This window comes from Vipera ursinii (genome assembly GCF_947247035.1).
Source record: "Vipera ursinii genome assembly, chromosome: 7".
NCBI classification, from domain to species: domain Eukaryota; kingdom Metazoa; phylum Chordata; class Lepidosauria; order Squamata; family Viperidae; genus Vipera; species Vipera ursinii.
The window spans coordinates 10792098-10812762 of NC_139521.1; the positions used below are offsets into that span (position 1 = coordinate 10792098).

The following is a 20665-nucleotide window of genomic DNA, read 5'->3' on the forward strand; positions in this document are numbered from 1 at the left end:
GTATTAATTGTTTTAGTATTCATCCTATTTCTTTATAACTCTGTTGCCAATTCCCAGATTCTGATTTAGAGGTACTTATCTTATAGGGACAGTCAACTAGCAAACATAAGACATAAACTAGCTGAATCTGGGGGATTTCAAGGAATTACGATTTGGGCATGCCCACTCAATTCTATGGCTGTGTGGAACTCTTAAGTTATAAATATGGTTTGCTTGATTTTGCCTTGGCATGCTGTTCAGACCAAATCCTTATCTGTTGCGTAGTAAGTTAGTTGATTCTCACTAGTTATAGTTGAACAAAGCATGGGCTAGTGCGAAGAGACAGAAGAGTCTCTTCTGATTAAAATAATTTAATGATGATAACTGATTTTACGTATACTGTAGTACATTAAAATCTCCATACTGCTACTACTAGAAATCATATCAAAGCTTTTCATTTCTTTATTTGTTAAATTTAGGAACCACCCACCAAATTCTCTTTTATAATGATACTTTCTCTCTTATTAATTAAGTTTTTTCACTGTTACCTTTTTTTTTTTTATAACTACTAATTAAGACCTTCTTGTTTGCTGTCTGCTATCCTTTACCGTTAACTCTTTACCTTGGGGTGTCAAACTCAATTTCATTGAGGGCCGCATCAGCATTGCGGTTGCCCTCAAGGGGCCGGGTGGGTATGGCCAGGGTGGGCGTGGCCTACTGGGTGGGCGTGGCTAAAGTGCGTATGGCCTACTGGGTGGGCATGGCCAGCTCTACATCCTTCACATCAAGGGTGCCTATGGGGGCTTGGGCAGGAGTGGGACAGATCTGAGGGTGTCTGGCAGGAGGAGGGTCTCTGGGCCAGGACCAAGGCAGCGGGGGCCGTTCCCTCACTGTTTCCAGGATGGCTTCACAGGTCGCATAAAACCACTTCACGGGCCGGATCTGGCCCCCGGGCCTTGTGTTTGACATGTCTGCTTTACCTGCATTTCCAAATTTATCACAACAAGCTTCTGACTTGGAAAAGTAAGTAGAACTATCACTGCTCTTTCGCATTTCGTGGTGTTTATGTCCGCATCGGTCCTTTTGTTTTCGTAGTTGAGAAAGTGGCAAACGAAAGCCAGAAGACTCCTCGGGATGTGGTTATGATGGAGAACTTCCACCATATCTTTGCAACCCTGTCTCGTTTGAAGATCTCCTGTCTAGAGGCTGAGAAAAAAGAAGCTAAACAGCAGTACACAGATTACTTACAGTCATATGTGATCTACTCTTTGGGGCAACCACTTGAGAAATTAAATGTAAGAAATGTGTTGTTTTTTTAAAAAAAAATTCTTTAATTCTGGGTTAAAACCAGAAATACGTATTTTTATAGATATTCCCCTAAAACACAAATTGAAGTTTTCTCTCCTTCATGAAATACTCTTATTTTCCGAATCATTCAAATAATGCGAAACTAATTTCTAAGAGCAGGTTTCGGAGAGTGGGATGAAATGGTGAAGTATTCCTTCTTGATAGCTCTGGATTAATTATTACATGAACACTGAAAACAAATGGAATATTTTCAAAATTTCTAAACTGCACAGCTTTCCTCATTCTTGATGACCTTCTGATGACCTTTAGTGTTTTGTATCATACCACACAAATGCACAGGCCACAGACTGCATTTTTAATCAGTACAGTGGCATATTAACTACATTTGTGTTTTTTTTAAATCTAATTTTAAGTTACGTTTCTATGTAATTTAAAAGCCAATCAAATTTCTGAAGTATGGCTCCCACTCTCTACTCAAAGGTAAAATAAAGTCTATGCCACTCTAATGTTATGACAGTGTGGCTTGCTTTTAGATACTGAAGACCAAGTAACAGTTCTGTGTTTAGATACTGAAGACCAAGTAACAGTTCTGTGTTTAGATACTGAAGACCAAGTAACAGTTCTGTGTTTGTGAATGTAAGCATTGAGGAACAAATTTGCATCAGCTATGTGATAATTATAATAATAAACCTTTATTGTCAAAGTACAACATGTGTACATTGAGATTAGCTGAGCCTCCCCCCGTGCTCTCTCTCCCCAACACACAGTGACAACAAACCCTCCATCCTACCACACCATGTGAATGAACTACACCACACACCGGCCTCCCAAGTCAATTCTGCATAAGATTATGTCCCATTTAAAAGCCTAACAGCCCACGGATAAAAGCTATTTTTCAGCCTGTTGGTACGGCTGGCTATATTCCTATATCTCCTATATTCCTATCATATTGGCTCTGCTTGAGAATTAATGTATTGCTTGCTTGACTGAAACTGCAGCAAATCTAACTTTTTTTTTATTAAAAAGAAAACAGATATCAAACCTGTATGGAGATGTAACTCACATCCCAATTTACAGGAGTTTCTGCATCATCACACTGCTTATCTTTTAGGCTTCAGATTTTTCATGGGAAAGTATGGCTGGGCATCTTTTCATCTCCCCCTTATAGAAACTGACTGGATTGTACTTAGGTATTTATATATGAATGAGAAGCTAATGCAAACGGTATAAATGTAAGCAGAACAGGAAATATGAAATGTATTTTATTACACGGAGTGGGATGATGGGATTTTTGTTACTAGTGAATCTGTGGAAGCTCAGGATGGAGCAGTGAATTTTTGCTCCTAGTTCAGGACACTAGTGGTGACGCGGTAGCTCCGTGGTTAAGACGCTGGGCTTGTTGGCTGTGAAGCCAGCAGCCCGGGTTCAAGACCCGAGCGCCACATGACTGGGTGAGCTCCTGTCCTCGCCCAAGTTCCTGCCAACCTAGCAGTTTGAAAGCATGCAAATGAGAGTAGATAAATAGGTACCGTGTTGGTGGGAAGGTAACAGTGCTTGGTGACATCATGCTGGCCACATGAGTGCAGAAATGTCTTCTGACGGCGCTGGCTCAAGGGCCTTGAAACATAGATGAGGAGCCACCCATCCTAGAGTCGGCAATGACTAGTGGAGTAAAATCTGCAGGAGACTCCTCTGGACGCTACAGACAGTCCTCAACTTAAGACCACAATTGAGCCCAAAATTTATGTTGCTAAATGAGAGATTTCTTAAGTGAACTTTGCCCCATTTTACAACCTTTCTTGCCACAATTCTTAAGTGGTCCACTGCGGTTGTTAAATTAGGAACACGGTTGTTAAGTGAATCGGGTTCCCCTATTGACTTTGCCGGTCAGAAGGTCGCAGAAGCTGATCACGTGACCTCGGGATACTGCAACCGTCCTAAATGTGAGTCGGCTGTCAGGCATCCAGATGTAAATCACGTGGCCATAGAGATGATGCAATGGTCATAAGTGTGAAAAATGGCGATAAGTCACTTTTTTTCCAGTGCCGCTGTAATTTCGGTCACTAAGCAAACTGTTGTAAGTTGAGGGCTACCTGTACCAGGCTGGAAGATGCGGGTGCATTGTTGTGCAAGGGTTTTGGAAGCATCGGGGCATGGAAGCCGTGTCCACGTGGAAGTGATCTAAATTGCATTTCATTGCAGCACTTCTTTGAAGGTGTTGAAGCCCGTGTGGCTCAAGGAGTACGAGAAGAGGAGGTGAGCTACCAGTTGGCCTTCAGCAAACAAGAGCTAAGAAAGGTTATTAAGGAGTATCCCGGCAAAGAAGTCAAAAAGGGATTGGACAATCTTTATAAAAAGGTGGACAAACATCTGTGTGAAGAAGAAAACCTACTTCAGGTAATGTAAGAAGGCAGGCTAAAAGACAGAATCTAACTTTAAAAGTTTTCTGGTTGCCATCATTTGTCTCTTAATGACACCTCAGAAGAATGAAATTTGAATTACACTCGTTTGCCTACTATAGAAGAATGGGTACTTAAGGTATCGAATCTTGCAGAAATGTCTTAAGATTTCTGCTTATTTGAAGGATCACTCGCAAGAAAGATATATTTCAGTTTGGAGGAGATGGATAGATTATATTCAGAATAAATATGGGACTAAAAAGTTCCATTTAGCTTATGAGTAGATTTTAGATTGTTATTAATCTTAGTATTAGTATTGATTATATTTTTGTTTAAGTTATTATTATTATGTTTTTAATAATTTGAATGTATCTATGTTAAAGGGGAGTTAAAGCACATTATGAATTTGGTTAATTTTATAATGGATATTAGAATATGATTATTATATCTATAACCCTGTATTCAGCTCTGGGAAGTGGGGGGGAAGGGGGGTGGTTTGGGGTGGGTGGGTTTTGGGGATATGTATTGTAAAAATTTTTTTTGTAAAACTTTAATAAAAAAAAAGAAATTTGAATTACACTAGTTTGGATTATAGTATGTAGTGATGTGACAGAGAATGAGGTGGCTGTATGGAGTCACTGAAGCAGTAGGCATGAGCTTAAATGGACTCCAGAAGATGGTAGAGGACAGGAAGGCCTGGAGCAACGTTGTCCATGGGGTTGTGATGGGTCAGACATGACTTCGCAACTAACAACAACAAATGTAGTGATAGGATTTGAATGAACGGTAGTAGAACACATCGTTTCTAACAAGCTGAGGAGAAAGACTCTTCTTCCTTATACATTAATAGTTTAGGCTGAGATAAATGTTTGTGTAAAGAACTATGAAGTCATGTAAACCCCTGCTATCATGTAAGTCAAGCAGCTCAGACGTAGATTAGTATTTCAGTGGAAACTCAATTTATGCCTCAAGCATTAGTGCATAAAATTAAACATACGTTCCCTGGGTACTTCAGGTGTTTAATACTGGAAGCATTGAATGTGACCTCACCTGTGGAGTTTTGGACTGGAGCTTTTCATTTATTTATTAAAGCTTCCTTTTTCTCTTTTTGGTAGGTGGTGTGGCATTCCATGCAAGATGAATTCATACGGCAGTACAAGCATTTTGAAGGCTTAATAGCACGTTGCTATCCTGGTTCTGGAATTACTATGGAATTTACTATTCAGGATATTTTAGATTACTTCTCCAGTATTGCACAGTCACACTGAAATTTGCCTGGCGCAAAGCAAGATAAGCTCACAAAGTTGCTGGTGAAAGCATTGTTGACACTGGAAGTTCTCATTTTGAGGAATGGCAGGATGTTCTTAAATTATCTTCATGCATATCAGCAGTTGACTTAAGGCCAGCTTTCCTCAATGTAACGCTATCTTATATAAAATTGGATTACAGCTCTGAGAATTCACAGCAAAGTTGTTCTACTGGCTAAGAATTCTGAGAATTCTAGTCCATTCCATTGGAAAATTGGTGTAGATGGAAGTACTGCCTAATTGCTGAAAAAAAGAGTGTTGAACTATCCGTTTTGACATGTAAGTGATAGGTCAAATGTATATTTATTATACTAAGTTCATCTGCTTTCATAATCCTTTTACTTTTAGAAATTAATAAGTAAGTATAGATATTATATCAACATCTGGTGGGTTTTTTCCCCTTGAAAGTGCATGTTAATATACACGTTAATAAGATGTCTGAGTTTTTGAGAACCAATTTACTGGATTATGTAAATACAGTTCTTTCGATTTGAAGTATAAAAAAAGCTCTTTACAAAGAAAGTACTTATTTCCTGAGGGAGATTATTAGCTGTGCCTCAGCATGGTACAAAAGAAAAAAAATGCTTTATTTCTCCAGAAGAAGCAGCCAGTGTAATGTTCAGTGCATTCATTGATTGAGGTTTCCTTAGCAACTCTGAAATTTTTAGATTTAAGCATCGTCATTGTAAATTTGTTCGGATGGCTGTATTTAGCAAGAAAAATGCAAGTTACTACTCTTCTGTAAAAAGAACTGTTGAGACTTAAAATGTCTTTTTAGGTTGTATCCTAGTATTGTAATCTTTAACTCACATGTGCACAGAATGCACTTTGGCCAATGTATTTATCTCGCCTCAGTTTCTGCCTCAGTGCATTGTTTTCACTCAAGCTACCTTATATATTTTCAGTCGATGAGGATTCCGCGCGCTCTGGGAATTATGTTTTCTCACAGATTGGTTTTATAATTATTACTGGTGGAAATGGTGTGGAAACTGGACTACTACCTCTTTGTAGCACTTCTTTCTGTTTAGTAGCAAGGAAGGAATTTGTAGAAATGTTTGGCTTCTCCTTCCCACAAAGGTGTTCCTTCACTATGTACTTTACAACGAGCACGTAAAAAAGCAACCTGAACTAGAATGCGATGGTAACAGATGTCGTGCTGTGTGATCACACCACAAACAGAAATGATAAAGTGTATTTTGCTTTCAAAGAGCCAATATGCCATGACATCCACACACACACATACACATACCCCGAGGAACTCAACAGGTACCTTCCTAATGCTCAGGCCTAAGAACCATTTGTTTATATTACTTCTATTTTAGTTGTGTAGCTTTATTTTGTTGGTCCCCAGACCATTCTGTATCCAGGCAAATGTCAAATACTTGTACAGTCTCTATTGATTCAAGTGAAAAGGAGAAAGTGTGTTGGAGAATGAAATATAAATAAATGTTACCATACCGATGATGCTGTATTTATTTCCCTCCATTTACAAAATTATTGATATATGTAGTAGTCTAAACAGCACATGTTTTCATGCCATTAAAATGTCATAAAAAGCAATTGCATTTGCCAAAAAAAAAACAACCAACCCCAACAACAATCCTCCAGTTTGCACAAAACTGATGTAGAATGATGGGACTCTCATATTTATGTTTACTATGTGTAATCTAATATTGATAATCAAGAGAAACAAGGGAGCATCTTGAGAAATTTCATGGGTTTCCTTGATAGTTTAGCTGGGGAATCAAAAGAAGCAATAGTGTGTCAGTCAGATTAACAAGACAACTTCTTACATAATTGGGAAGATCCTGAGTACCCATCAAGAAATTTAGTGGTATTGTAACTGTCCAGAATCTTGGCACTTGCCGAACTTTAATGTGCCATCTTTGTCAAAGATGGTTTACATATTTTTTGAGATTAGCTTGCTGGAAAGGAGAGCCCCAGCCTCAACCACTAATGATCCTCATTTTCAACATCTCATTTGAGTAGAAAGAGTCTGAATCAAATTCTAGCTCAGGGGTCCCCACCCCAGGTCTGTGGATCAGAACGCGGCATGCCAGCAACCGGTCCACACAAACCAGCAAAGGCCCATCCGTGGGATGCAGGTAGCACACAAAACCATGCAATCTCTGGACTGTGGAAAAACCTTTCTCCACGGAACCGGTCCCTGGTGCCCAAAAGGTTGGGGACCTCTGTTCTGGATAGCTTCTGTTCTGGATTCTGCAGAGGTACCGCGAAACATTCTTAGGAAATTAATTAGAAACAATCACAATTTGGGTCTAGTTGATTAAATAGGAATCTAGAGACTGGCCATCACAACCAGTGGTGGGATTCAAATATGTGAACAACCGGTTCTCTGTGTGGATGCCGCTTGTGGAAATCCATTCTGGGCCTGGGCAACAACAAAAATTAGCTACTGGTTCTGCTGAAGTGATGCGAACCGGCTGAATCCCACCACTGATCACAACCATGTTGCCAAGAAAGCTACCCTCAAATTTCTACCTGTACCTGAAGGGGCAAGAAGGTAGCAGAGAAAGGAGACGAAGATTTTTTTTTTTTAATGTAGAAGGCCTTTGGGTTAAGCTGGGATCAACTGTGCAAAAATAATCAGTCAAGATTTACAAAATTAAAAGCTCATCAGTCAAGATTTACAAGATAATTTCGATTTTAAGTGCTCCTGGAATTCTGGGGGGGGGGGGTTGACACATGTACCGAAGCCAAAATTTCAGGCCAAAGAGAACATGTCTATCTCTTTATGGAAATGTATTTCAAAGGTAATGAGTGGTCTGGTTATTACATGATCAGATGAAGAGAAATGGCTAATAAAAAAACGCTTGATGGTCCTTTTCACATCCTTAGTGGTAAATCCACTTGTCATATTTTTCTTCCCTTTATAGCCTGGTGAAATTTAACAGAAGACAATGAACCAGTTAGGAAAGTTAATGTGTGCTGCTAGTCGTTTCCGACTCTAGGGGCCGGTGCTCATCTCCGTTTCAAAGCCGAAGAGCCAGCGCTTGTCCGAGGACGTCTCCGTGGTCATGTGGCCGGCATGACTCGATGCCAAAGGCGCACGGAACGCTGTTACCTTCCCACCGTAGTGGTCCCTATTTTTCTACTTGCATTTTTACGTGCTTTCGAACTGCTAGGTTGGCAGAAGCTGGGACAAGTAACAGACACGGCACTCGGGATTCGACCCACCAAACTGCCGACCTTGTGGTCGACAAGCTCAGCGTCCTAACCCACTGAGCCACCGCGTCCCTCTATCTTTGGGTACACAGATTTATATCTGGATGCAAACAACCTTTCCTAGGCAAGAGATTCAAACGCTTCAAATAAAAGCATGCTAGCTAGCTAAATAATAAATAAATAAATAAATAAATAAATAAATAAATAAATAAATAAATAAACATTTCCTAGGCAAGAGATTCAAACACTTCAAATAAAAGCATGCTAGCTAGCTAAATAATAAATAAATAAATAAATAAATAAATAAATAAATAAATAAATAAATAAATAATCCAGCTGCGCCATCCACCCAACAGAGTTGAAGAACCAAAGTCTCGTTTTGTGTTGTTTTTTTTTCTTTTCTTCCAACGGAGAAGTTGCCAATCCCGCTAACCTCCAGCAGGGGCCGCTGTTGCGGAGGGGAGAACCCTTCGATAAGTCGGTTGCTTTCGAAGGCTTTTGCGCTCCGCCGGTTGCTGGGGCAACCCGAAGAGGAAGTCGCCCGTCCGCCGCGCGCCATTTTCAAACGGCTGCTTCGGCCCGGCCGCTGGCTTTTTGGCGGCGGCAAGGGGCAGCTCCAACCGGGCCAGCCGCCCCTCCCCGCCCCCGCTTACCTCCAGGACTTGATGCGGGGCGAGGCGTGCGAGACGGCAGCGAAGGCCCTCCCGCCTCCGAAGCAAGGCCGCGGTTTGAGGCCCGCGGGCCCCGTTTCCATGACGACGTGGAATGACGGTCGAAGGATGACGTCGCCCGGCTGGGAGTAGCGCCCGAAAGGGCTGAAAGCGAAGCGAGGGAGGCCCGGAGAGCGGGGCGCCTGGGGAGGCCCCAGCAGGTTCGTGCGGTTGTGGCCAAGCGACCCCAGTCGCCCTTCTTAACCCTTCACCTTTCCCCCCAGCCAAATTGGCTGCCAGGTGTTTGCAGCCAGATCTGCCCTTTTAAACCCTTAACCCAGGGGTCTTCAAACCTGGCCCTTTTGTGACTTGTGGACTTCAGCTCCCAGAAGACTTGTGGACTTCAGCTCCTCTCAGCCTGGCTGAGGAATTCTGGGAGCTGAAGTCCACAAGTCATAAAAGGGCCAAGTTTGAAGACCCCTGCCTTAACCCCTCCAGGTCGCCGCGTTGCCTTTCTACGCTGCCCCCTTTCGCTTCTGTAGCGACCCCTTTGTAGCCCCAACTTTGGGCAGGGTAAACAAGAGCCTTGGTGGAGCAGTGGGCTAATGCCTCCCTAAGTAAAACCAGCTGCCTGCAATTAGTGCAGGTTCGAGTCCCACCAGGCTCAAGGTTGACTCAGCCTTCCATCCTTCCCAGGTAGGTAAAATGAGGACCCAGATTGTTGGGGGCAATTAAGCTGACTTTGTAATAATGCCGCTTGGGGTGTGTGTGAAAGCCCTAGTAAGCAGGCATATACATAGAATGAAGGCTACTGCTAACCTTGTAAGCCGCCCTGAGTCTTCGGAGAAGGGCGGGATATAAATGGAATTAAAATAAATAAAAAAAATAAATTTCTAGAAGCAGCCACGGCGCTCGGGATGGCCGGACCCTCGGGCGGTGTTACGTGCTCGCTCTGGCCCTTCGTCCAAGAAAAAGAGTGAATGCCTCCCATTTTCCCTTGCCAGAGCTGAGTAGCGTTGGAGCTTGTGTTTTGCCAAACATTTTTTTAGTAACTAGTATGAATCTCTTCTGGTGGCCTGAATGTGTGTGTATATATGTGTGTGTGTCTGTTTGTGCATATGTGTGTATATGTATGTGTGTGTATATGTGTATATGTATGTGTGTGTATGTATATGAGTGTGTGTGTGTGTATTTATATATACACACACAGGGCTTTTTTTCCTCATAGAACGCTCAGAACGGAGTTCCGGCACCTTTTTTAGATGGAACCTTGATGTGTGTGAGTTCCGGCACCTTTTTCTTTTACAAAAAAAGCACTGCACACACACATATATGTATGTGTATATATGTATGTATGTATATATATGTATGTATGTATATATAAGGTAAAGGTTCCCCCGCACGTGCGTGCTACTTGTTTCCGGCTCTAGGGGCCGGTGCTCATCTCCGTTTCAAAGCCGAAGAGCCAGTGCTTGTCCGAGGACGTCTCCGTGGTCATGTGGCCGGCATGACTAGACGCCAATGGTGCACGGAACGCTGTTACCTTCCCACCGTAGCGGTCCCTATTTTTCTGCTTGCTTTTTTTACGTGCTTTCGAACTGCTAGGTTGGCAGAAGTTGGGACGAGTAACAGGCGCTCACTCTGTTACGCGGCACTCGGGATTCAACCCGCCAAACTGCCGACCTGATCGAGAAGCTCAGCGTCCTAACCCACTGAGCCACCGCGTCCCACAAGTAAGAGTGTGTGTGTGTGTATGCATATAGACACACATACACACACACATACACATGTATGTTTATATATATATATATATATATATATATTTAATTCCATTTATTTATTTATTTATTTATTTAATTCCATTTATTTATTTATATGTGTATATATACACATCTATATGTATGTGCATATATGTGTATGTGTAAAAATAATAGTAATAATAATAATAATAATAATAATAATAATAATAATAATAATAATAATATAATGTTGGAAGAGACCTTGGAGGTCATCTAGTCCAACCCCCTGCTCAGGCAGGAAACCCTATACCATTTCAGACAAATGGCTGTCCAATCTCTTCTTAAAAACTTCCAGTGTTGGATCATCCACAACTTCTAGAGGCAAGCCGTTCCACTTATTAATTGTTCTGTCAGGAAATTTCTTCTTAGTTCTAGGTTGCTTCTCTCCTTGACTAGTTTCCATCCGTTGCTTCTTGTCTTGCTTTCTGGTGCTTTGGAGAATAGCTTGACTCCCTCTTCTTTGGGGCATCCCCTGAGATATTGGGACACGGTTATCATGTCCCCCCTCATCCTTCTCTTCATTAAACTAGACCAGGGGTCGGCAACCTTAAACACTCCCAGAGCTACTTCGACCCGTTTCCCAGAGGGGAAAAAACACTGGGAGCTGCAAAACTCTCGTGCGCACGTGAGGGGGGGACCTTGAGTTTAATTAAAAAGAAATAGAGGCTGCTGTGCATGAGTTCTCTCTCTCCCTCCCTCCCTCCCTCCCTTTCCCCCTCTCTCTCCGATCTTCTGCTCACCTGGCAAGCTGGCTTCATGCTGTTCTGGACAAGCTGACACACATTCTTATTGGGCTGGCTCTCCTGCCCTTGAGAGCTGCTGCTTTTTGCTGCTTCCTGTGGAGATGCAGCAAAGGCAGGAGCCTCGCCCAGTAAGCTTGTCAGCTTCTCGGTGAACAGCCACTGTCTATTTACACACACAGAGAGAGAGAGAGAGAGAGAGCGAGAAGGGAAGTGCAAGTGCAAGTGCCTGTCTCTGTCTCTCTCAGAGGAAGACTGGGAGCCGCAGGAGAAGGCTGAAAGCTGTACGCAGCTCCAGTGGTGCGGGTTGCCGACCCGTGAACTAGACATACCCAATTCCAGCAACCGTTCCTTATATGTTTTAGCCTCCAGACCTCTAATCATCTTTGTTGCTCTTCTCTGTACTCTTTCCAGAGTCTCAACATCTTTTTTACACCTTGGTGACCAAAACTGGATGCAGTATTCCAAGTGTGGCCTTACCAAGTGGTAAAGTGGTATTAACACTTTACGTGGTCTTGATTCTATCCCTCTGTTGATGCAGCCTAATACTGTGTTGGCTTTTTTGGCAGCTGCAGCACAATGTGTGTGTGTGTGTGTGTGCCTTTTGCCCCAGATTACAACTTTTCTTGCCACAGTTGTTAAGTGAATCACTGCAGTTGTTAAATTAGTAACAAGGTTGTTAAGTGAAATTGGTTTCCCCATTGACTTTGCTTGGCAGAAGGTCGCAAAAGAGGATCACATGATCCCAGGACACTATAGCCATCATAAATGTGAGTCGGTTGTCAAGTATCCGAATGAAAATCAGGTGACCATGGGGATGCTGCAACGGTCATAAGCATGAAAAATGGTCATAAGTCACCTTTTTTAGTGTCGTAACTTTGAATGGTCTTTAAGCAAGCTCTTATAAGTCAAGGTCTATGTGTAGTGGTTAAGTTGCTGGCCTAGAAACCAGGAGACTGCAAGTTCTAGATCAGGGGTCTCCAACCTTGGCAACTTTTAAGACTTGTGGACTTCCACAATTGAAGAGTTGAATTCCACAAGTCTTAAAGTTGCCAAGGTTGAGGACCCCGGTCTAAACCTCTAGCCATGAAGGCTGCTGGATGACTTTTAGCCATTTGCTATCTCCTAGCCCAACTGACCTCACAGGTTTGTCGTTGTGGGAAAATAGGAGGCAGAGGCATGTTCACGTCTTGAGTTATGTATAGTTTAAAAAAGGATGATGACAAAGAATTGTTGCTATTATATAATGCTGTATGTGAGTGTGATATTTCATTGTGTGAAATTGTTATTTCATTGTATCAGTAAGGTGTGATTGTTATTTCATTGTATTAGTAAAGGTTTTCTTTGGATCCACACCTTCCTCTGTTGACCTCATTTATCAATCTGAATTGCCAGAATAACCATTCCCATTTTTGCAATGAGTTCACTCACTGCTGGCAAGCATGTGATTTGGTCCTATAGGTTAATGTTATAAGTGCATGGTAATTTGTATAGTTTTAAATTTGTATAGGTTTAATTATTTACTGGCCCCCTTTTTGAACCTTTTTTTTTTGTTTGTTTAGAGAATCTTCACAATGACTGCAGTTGTGGAGCGGAAGTTTGTTAATTTAAGGAAACGATTGGATCAGTTGGGATACCGACAACCACTGGGAGTAGAAAGTTTGCCTCTGGTGGAGAAACTTTTCAGGTACCGGTATTTAAAAAAGGAATAAAAGAAAATACTTGGATCAGTGCAGTTCTTTATGGAAGGTGACCCAGTTCAGCAACTTGTAAAGTATTATTATTCCCTTTGGCAGGAAGGATGTAAGCTTCTTCTTGTGCATCTTTTTTCTTGGAGCTAAAGTAATATGAACCTATTGCTTGACATGGACATTAGAAAGAAAACGCTAGAACTGATCAGTAATCAAAATGTACGATTACTATTCCACTACATGGCGATTCAACAGAACACGTACAAGGAATTAGAAATATACTTTCAACATTCCAATATTTTCATTATTTGTTTTATTAATTTTAGTGACCTTGTTCACACCACTGAGAGCCTCCGGAGCACAAAGTTATCTGCTGGTAAAATTGAAAAAGAATGCAGTAACTTTGATGTTGTTCTAGAACCTTATCGAGAAGAAAATGCTAGACTCACACGTGAAAATAATGAATTGCACTTAGAAGTTCTGAAATTGAAAGAGCAATTTGAAGACCAGGTCAAAGGTAATCCAATTTTTTTAAAAAAATACATTCCGTCTTACATTTTGCAGTTTGTCTTTGCTGTCTTGTGTTTAACTAAGTTGAAGCGTTGTCCCTAATTCTGCAAATTTTCTATCTCGACGCTACACTTAAAGGGTTTTGTTCGAGACAAATAACATTTCGTATTCCCCTCTTCCGTACCTGCAAGCTCGAAAGGGAAACATGCTGCAGTACTACACTTTACTTTTTTTCAGTTTTTCAATTAATTTGGGAAGAAGATAGCAGTAGGGGCTAAATTCTGGTCATACAATTAATTTTTATTTAAAAGAGCACTGATTTTTGTGTGTGTGTGCAAGCAGATTCAGACCGGGAATCTGGATACAGTTTTTAAGAAACTGCTTTTGAGCTGAACATTAATCAGGTGTCTATAAATCCAGGTAGTCCTCACTTATCAACCATAATTGGACTGGAAACTCCATTGCTGACTGATGCGGTCATATGGCACCATGTTATATGACCGTGCCAAATTATGATGGCCATTCCGGCAGTTTTAAGTGGCTGTTGTTAAGCGAATTGCAAGTAGTACGCAGCATCTTCATTTGGTCAACCCCTAATGGCTTCCCCATTGACTTTGCTTGTTGGAAGCTGGCAGTGAAGTTTCCATATGGCAATTATGTGACGATGGGATGCTGCAAAGTCATTGCAAGCCAGTTGCCAAGCCGACCGTTGAAAGTTCAAATGGGTGGCTAGATGGGTGGAACTTCAATATGACAGCCATATGTTACACGGAATTAACGTTTTAATGCACAAATTTTGTAAGAGAAATAAAACCACTTCATTATTATTTTGGAAAACGGTTCCGGCTTTTAAGTTGACATTCACTTGATTGGGCCTGTTTTTATGACCTCCTTTGTGATGGTCGTAAAGCAAACCCCGTAGACGTTAAGCAAATTTTAATGCTGTTAAGAGAACTCACTGTTTTTGCTGGAGGTAAATGCCAAGCGCCCAAAACGCAATCAGAAGACCGGAGGGAATGTCAGAACTTTGAAACCAGGTTTATTTTTATTTTATTTTAATTCCATTTATATCCCACCCTTCTCCGAAGACTCAGGGCATCCCTTTTGAGGGGGGGGTCTGTCATAACCTCTAACGGATACTAACTTGAGGAATGCCTGCCATTAAATCATTGATAATGCCAGTGATTTAATTCTTGCTTAGCATTTTTTTTTCATCATAATGAATGCAGTATTTTTTTGGAGTCCCGAGCATTTACAACACACTCAATTTGAGAGCTGCAGAGGATGACTGTTATAGTGTCTACTCTGTTAAAATGGTTGCAGCAAGTCACGCAATATTCATTCCATACCGTCTACTCTTAACAGCTCCCCAAACATTTTCTACTTTTCCGTCCTTTCTTTCTCACCAAGTAGGCTGTATCGGAATGCCATGCAGACGTTTTGTTTTTCGACATGCTAGCTGCCTATGCATTTTTATTTTTAAAAAAAATGCAGGTGGAACAAAGAATTTGGTGATTATTAAAGGTGCGGACTGTATGCATGAGCTCTCGTAGCACAGTGCTGCCTCTGATTATGATTGATAATTGTAAATACGTTAATGTAATAATTTTGATGGCGATGCTTTCTGTTCAATCATGTCCAATTCTTAATTATTCTTGAACCAGCTCTCCTTCTGTTTCCCCCCTCCTCTCTCTTTTCCCTTCCCCCCCCCCCCAAGATTTTCTGACCTTGCATGACTTCTTTCAGTTGTTCTATTCTCTGTCTGGGTTTGATGGCATCTAGACGCCATGGTTTTGGGCAGCCTTATAATAATTTTAGATAAAAAGAAAACAGTTTATGAAGAGTTTCTTATTGTTAGCATTGTGTAGTAAAAAACAGAAGCCTGGGATCAAACTGTTTTCCTCCTTACAGACTTGAAAGCTACTCTGAGGAAATTTGAACACGAGAATTCAGACATGAAATTTTTGAATAATCAATATATACATAAAATGAGGTCATTAGAAAAAGAAAACAAAGCCAAGACTGACAAAATTCAACAGCTTCAAGAAAAAAACCTACAAGCTGTGGTACAGACCCCAGGTACAGTGACAATCTATGTCAGGGGTGTCAAACTCAATTTCATTGAGGGCCGCATCAGCATTGCGGTTGCCCTCAGGGGGCCGGGTGGGCGTGACCTACTGGGTGGGCGTGGCTAGAGTGCGTATGGCCTACTGGGTGGGCATGGGCAGCTCTACATCATTCGCATCAAGGGTGCCTATGGGGGTCTGGGCAGGAGTGGGACAGATCTGAGGGTCTGTGGCAGGAGGAGGGTCTGTGGAAGGAGGAGGGCCAGGGCCAAGGCAGTGGGGGCCGTTCCCTCACTGTTTCCAGGATGGCTTCGCGGGCCGTATGAAATCACTTCGTGGGCCGGATCCGGCCCCTGGGCCTTGTGTTTGACATGTCTGATCTATGTGCTCATCATTCTGGCCTGATGATTCTTTTATTGGACTGTAATTCTGTGCACTCTTTACTACCGTGGTGGCGAACCTATGGCACGCGTGCCACAGGTGGCACACAGAGCCCTCTCTGTGGGCACACGCGCCATCACCCCAGTCCTAGGCCTTCAGCTGGGTTTTATAAAACTTTTTCGCTTTAGGCCTCCGCCGTGTTGTGCAAAAAAAAAAAAAGGTTCAATCAATTTTAACTTCTCGTGGGGAAAAAAATCTTGCAAAGTTGGAATTGAACATCTTAGTCCCACCAAGTCTGCCAATGCCACCGCAGCCACACCCACCCAATGGGCCACGCCCACCTGGCACCCGATGATACATAAGTGGGTTCTGGGTTGCAGTTTGGTCACTCGGTCTCTAAAAGGTTGGCCATCACTGCTTTACTACTATTGAAGTAACTTCACTGTTTCTTTAGCTCCAGAAAGAGTCAGTTTAAGCACTTGATCCTGAAAGAGCAGGGGCAAAACAAATAAATGAGTATTTATTTCAATGGACTCTTGTACTGTTTTTCGAAAGAACGTCAGTGACTTTCCTATTTAGGCTTCAGAGAAGCTGTAAACTCCCTTTGTTCTCTGAATACCAGGTACAAATTCTGTCTTCCTATTTTTTATACTTTCTTCCAATTCCCAGTTTTACTGTTTAAAACCTATTTTAGGGGCTCATACACTAATTTGCTTGAAAATATCAGGGAATAGCCTTCAACTTATTTTGGTGGAGCTCAAAAATGCTAAGCATGGTTGGACCTGATTAGTACTTGGATGAGAGCACCAAGAAATCCCAGGGTAATAAAAGATTTATGACTGGTTGCTTAGCAACCATTTGAGGTTACAACGGGAACTCCCCTCAAAGCTATTTGCAACCTGGTCTCAAAGTTATAACTAGTACATGATCCCCGTGGCCAAACTCACAAAATTTCCTCTTACAACTGACTAAAGGGATGTTGCAGTGCACCCCCACCTATCTTCCCCATCCTGCTCCATTGGGTCTCCACAGGCCTTGGATCTGCACCCCTTATTTTAGTGGTTTGTGGCAAGGGGTCCTTGATGCTCTCTTGTTTTCTTGCAAGAAACTGGAGTAGGAGTAACTGTTATTCACAAATCTCCATTAAACACAAAACTGTGTCATTGACTTATGAATTATACCATCTGTGAGGTAATATCATTACATAAATTATGTAAGTTAACATGGATGGTATTATTTGCATAACATTTTAACCCAAATGAAATCAATTGATGTGTACATTTTGTTGCATACAAAGCCCATAATGATGAGGAATGCTAAATTGAGTTTTCACTGAATTCATTTGGCTTCCGGTCTGCAAGATGCACAAAAACTCTATTGCGGAACGAATAGGCAGACCAAAGTCTTTGAGATGGGGCGTTTTAGGGTGTAAAGTGGTACCTCACATCTTGTACTTAAAACTTTCCCAAGATTTTTTAATAGTGAAATGATGCCTTAACTATTAGCAAGATTTAAGATACTCACTATATTCCTTAAAATCATCCGTCACCACCACCCACGATGAATCAAAAGCATGGCTTCATCCATCTGAAAAAGTATAGAAAGAGCTCTGGGGTATACAAAACAGGTCCTAGGAGTCACATCAAGACTGCAGGTTGTTATGTCACTATTTTACGTATTTGTATGCCCTTAGTGTTTCTTAATCATGCACTATTTTTTTATTGCAGCGCAAAGGTTATTTATGTTGCAGATTTTTAATTAGCACATGAATAAATGTGTTATTTACTGTTCACATAATCACAAAAAGATCTTATTTAAAGTGTCGCTGACACGTAGTTTTTCTTCAAAAACACCAAATTGTGCAATTTCCATTTTATATATGAATTATGTATAACAAAACATGACCTGTCCAAACTTCTAGTAATACACATTTATCTTGGAAGGTGGTAAGAAACGAAATATTCCATTTCGACGTCAACGTATGCAAATAGATCAGCCTGTTCCTCCTTCAGCGGTTGGCACCTATCCAGTTCCTCAACCTGATGACCCATATATTGCAGATCTTCTTCAAGTGGCTGACAACAGGTGATTAATCTTTATCAATATTTCAAGGGTCATCTCAATCATTCACATTAGGAGTGGACTGTGTGTGTGTGCAGTTTTAGAAGAAATGCATAATTTATACATTTTTAATTACCTTATACTAGACTGAATAGGGACACGGTGGCTCAGTGGATTAGGACGCTGAGCTTGTCGATCAGAAGGTCGGCAGTTAGGCGGGTCGAATCCCGAGTGCCGCGTAACAGAGTGAGCGCCTGTTACTCGTCCCAGCTTCTGCCAACCTAGCAGTTTGAAAGCACGTAAAAATGCAAGTAGAAAAATAGGGACCACTACGGTGGGAAGGTAACAGCGTTCCGTGCACCTTTGGCGTCTAGTCATGCCGGCCACATGACCACAGAGACACCCTCGGACAAGCGCTGGCTCTTCGGCTATGAAACGGAGATGAGCACTGGCCCCTAGAGTCGGAAACGACTAGCACGCATGTGCGGGGGAACCTTTACCTTTACTTTTTTAGACTGAAAAACAGAACATTTCTACAGAGATATTTATTTACTTGCCAATCATGTAGATTAGATTTGAAGAGTATAGTGGAGACCTTATAATAGCTCATCTGCTTTCTCTTTTATCTATCAGGTCTGGAAGCGATATGTTTTCTTTCATATTTTGGAGTCTTGTTTAAGAAAAAAATGGGGTTTGGATTTTGTGAAACCATGTATTTCTATCAGTTCATTCCCCCACCCCCAGTGATCTTTGGGCATAAATTGTGGCAACGTCTCATACTATAATATACAAACGTGATAATGCAAGCCCATATCTCACTGTGAATCTTTTTACCAGGGAAGGATCTCTTGTTGTTAGTTGTGAATTCGTGTCCGACCCATCGCGACCCCATGGACAATGTTCCTCTAGACATTCCTGTCCTCTACCATCTTCTGGAGTTCATTTAAGCTCACGCCTACTGCTTCAGTGTCTCCATCCAGCCACCTCATTATCTGGCGTCCCTTTCTTCTCTTGCCCTCCACCTTTCCCAGCATTAGGCTCTTCTCCAGTGAGTCCTTCCTTCTCATTAGGTGGCCAAAGTATTTGAGTTTTAGCTTCAGGATCTGGCCTTCTAAAGAGCAGTCAGGGTTGATCTCCTCTAGGACTGACCGGTTTGATCGCCTTGCAGTCCATAGTTCAAAGGCCTCAATTCTTTGGCGGTCAGCCTTTCAGCCTCTACAAATTTCTAAATTTCTAAGGAAAACTTTTTTCTATAAATGTGTTTCAAATTGGAAGTTTGTGTATGTGACAGAGGCAAGATGAAGGTGATTTATGTACATATTGAATATTTCAGAATTCATGAGCTGCAGATTGAAGCAGGTGACTTGCAGGAAAAACTAGAGATAGCTGAACGTGAAATGAAAAATTACAGCAAACAGGTATGTTAAACTCAATAGTTTTGCCTACATATTTGCTAATATCATCTATAGTTTCTGTAAAATTGAAGAAGCGAGTTTATTATTATTGTCCCATTTCTCTATATATATCTATAGCTTTTCTTATATATTTGTATCTACACACACACACACACACCATCAACTGACGATGGCAAACATATCTAATACTCCTGCCTCCTCCAATATTTTCCCACAACAATAACCCTGTGAGGCAGTTTGGGTTGAGAGAGTGACGGCCCAAAGTCACACAGCTGACTTTCATGCTTTAAAGGAGGCCAGAATTCAGTCTCCCAGTTTCTAGGCCAGCATGTTAACCACTTCCCCAAGTTGGCTTTCGTCTCTTAATATTAAGAGATGTGCAACCCATGCACAAATCTTTCTATGCACAGAGCAGCTAGATTTTCTCATGCTCTGTGTTCGGATTAAAAATATTCCCATTTCCATGTCTAAACTGAAATATACATGTCCTGGGCAGAAAGGGCAAGGGAGTTGAGGGGACAGCAGGAAAATGAAAACTTGGCTACAATTGGGAGAGGTAAGGAAAGAAAAGAGCGGTATCCCTGGGACTGGGAAGGATTGGATTGGATGGCCAACATCCTTGGCTTCAGGTGCACCTTATTCAACTTCTTTCCTAACTTTCCACAGTCCTTATTTCTTTTTTTTTTTTAATGCTGCGCTTGAGGTCAAGGGCAGTGGCAGCGGCAAAGGGGAGGTAAAGGTAATGGTTCCCCTGCACGTGCGTGCTAGTCGTTTCCGACTCTAGGGGCCGGTGCTCATCTCCGTTTCAAAGCCGAAGAGCCAGCGCTTGTCCGAGGACGTCTCCGTGGTCATGTGGCCGGCATGACTAGATGCCAAAGGCGCACGGAACGCCGTTACCTTCCCACCGTAGTGCTCCCTATTTTTCTACTTGCATTTTTACGTGCTTTCGAACTGCTAGGTTGGCAGAAGCTGGGATGAGTAACAGGCACTCAACTCTGCTAATCGGCACTTGGGATTCGACCCGCCAAACTGCCGACCTTCTGATCGACAGGCTCAGCGTCCTAACCCACTGAGCCACCGCGTCCCTAAAAGGGGAGGTAGAGAAAGGAAAACCCTGGGAAATGAGCCGGGGTGAGCTGGTTGGATAGCTATTACTACCACCAGTGCTCTTGG

The 20665-nt window shown here is 42.0% G+C and overlaps 3 protein-coding genes across 9 annotated transcripts in view; 2 read left to right on the top strand and 1 right to left on the bottom strand.

The window, feature by feature from the left end:
- Positions 1-6455, top strand: part of EXOC1 (exocyst complex component 1) — a 47183-nt gene extending 40728 nt beyond the window's left edge. For all 6 annotated transcript variants that reach the window (XM_083367235.1, XM_083367236.1, XM_083367239.1 and 3 more), the window contains 3 exons: positions 1075-1274; positions 3490-3684; positions 4802-6455. In XM_083367235.1, the coding sequence (XP_083223361.1) occupies positions 1075-1274; positions 3490-3684; positions 4802-4954 (548 nt within the window). In that variant the 3' untranslated portion in view covers positions 4955-6455. The remainder of the gene's footprint in view (positions 1-1074; positions 1275-3489; positions 3685-4801) is intronic.
- A 1353-nt stretch (positions 6456-7808) lies between these two features.
- Positions 7809-20665, bottom strand: part of PPAT (phosphoribosyl pyrophosphate amidotransferase) — a 320661-nt gene continuing 307804 nt past the window's right edge. The window contains exon 12 of the mRNA XM_083367256.1: positions 7809-8174. The gene's annotated coding sequence lies outside the window, so the exon portion shown is untranslated. The remainder of the gene's footprint in view (positions 8175-20665) is intronic.
- CEP135 (centrosomal protein 135) overlaps positions 8120-20665 on the top strand; it is a 47599-nt gene continuing 35053 nt past the window's right edge. For both annotated transcript variants that reach the window (XM_083367229.1, XM_083367228.1), the window contains exons 1-6: positions 8120-9050; positions 12931-13055; positions 13386-13576; positions 15481-15648; positions 17960-18101; positions 19411-19495. In XM_083367229.1, coding sequence (XP_083223355.1) covers positions 12943-13055; positions 13386-13576; positions 15481-15648; positions 17960-18101; positions 19411-19495 — 699 coding nt within the window. In that variant the 5' untranslated portion in view covers positions 8120-9050; positions 12931-12942. The remainder of the gene's footprint in view (positions 9051-12930; positions 13056-13385; positions 13577-15480; positions 15649-17959; positions 18102-19410; positions 19496-20665) is intronic.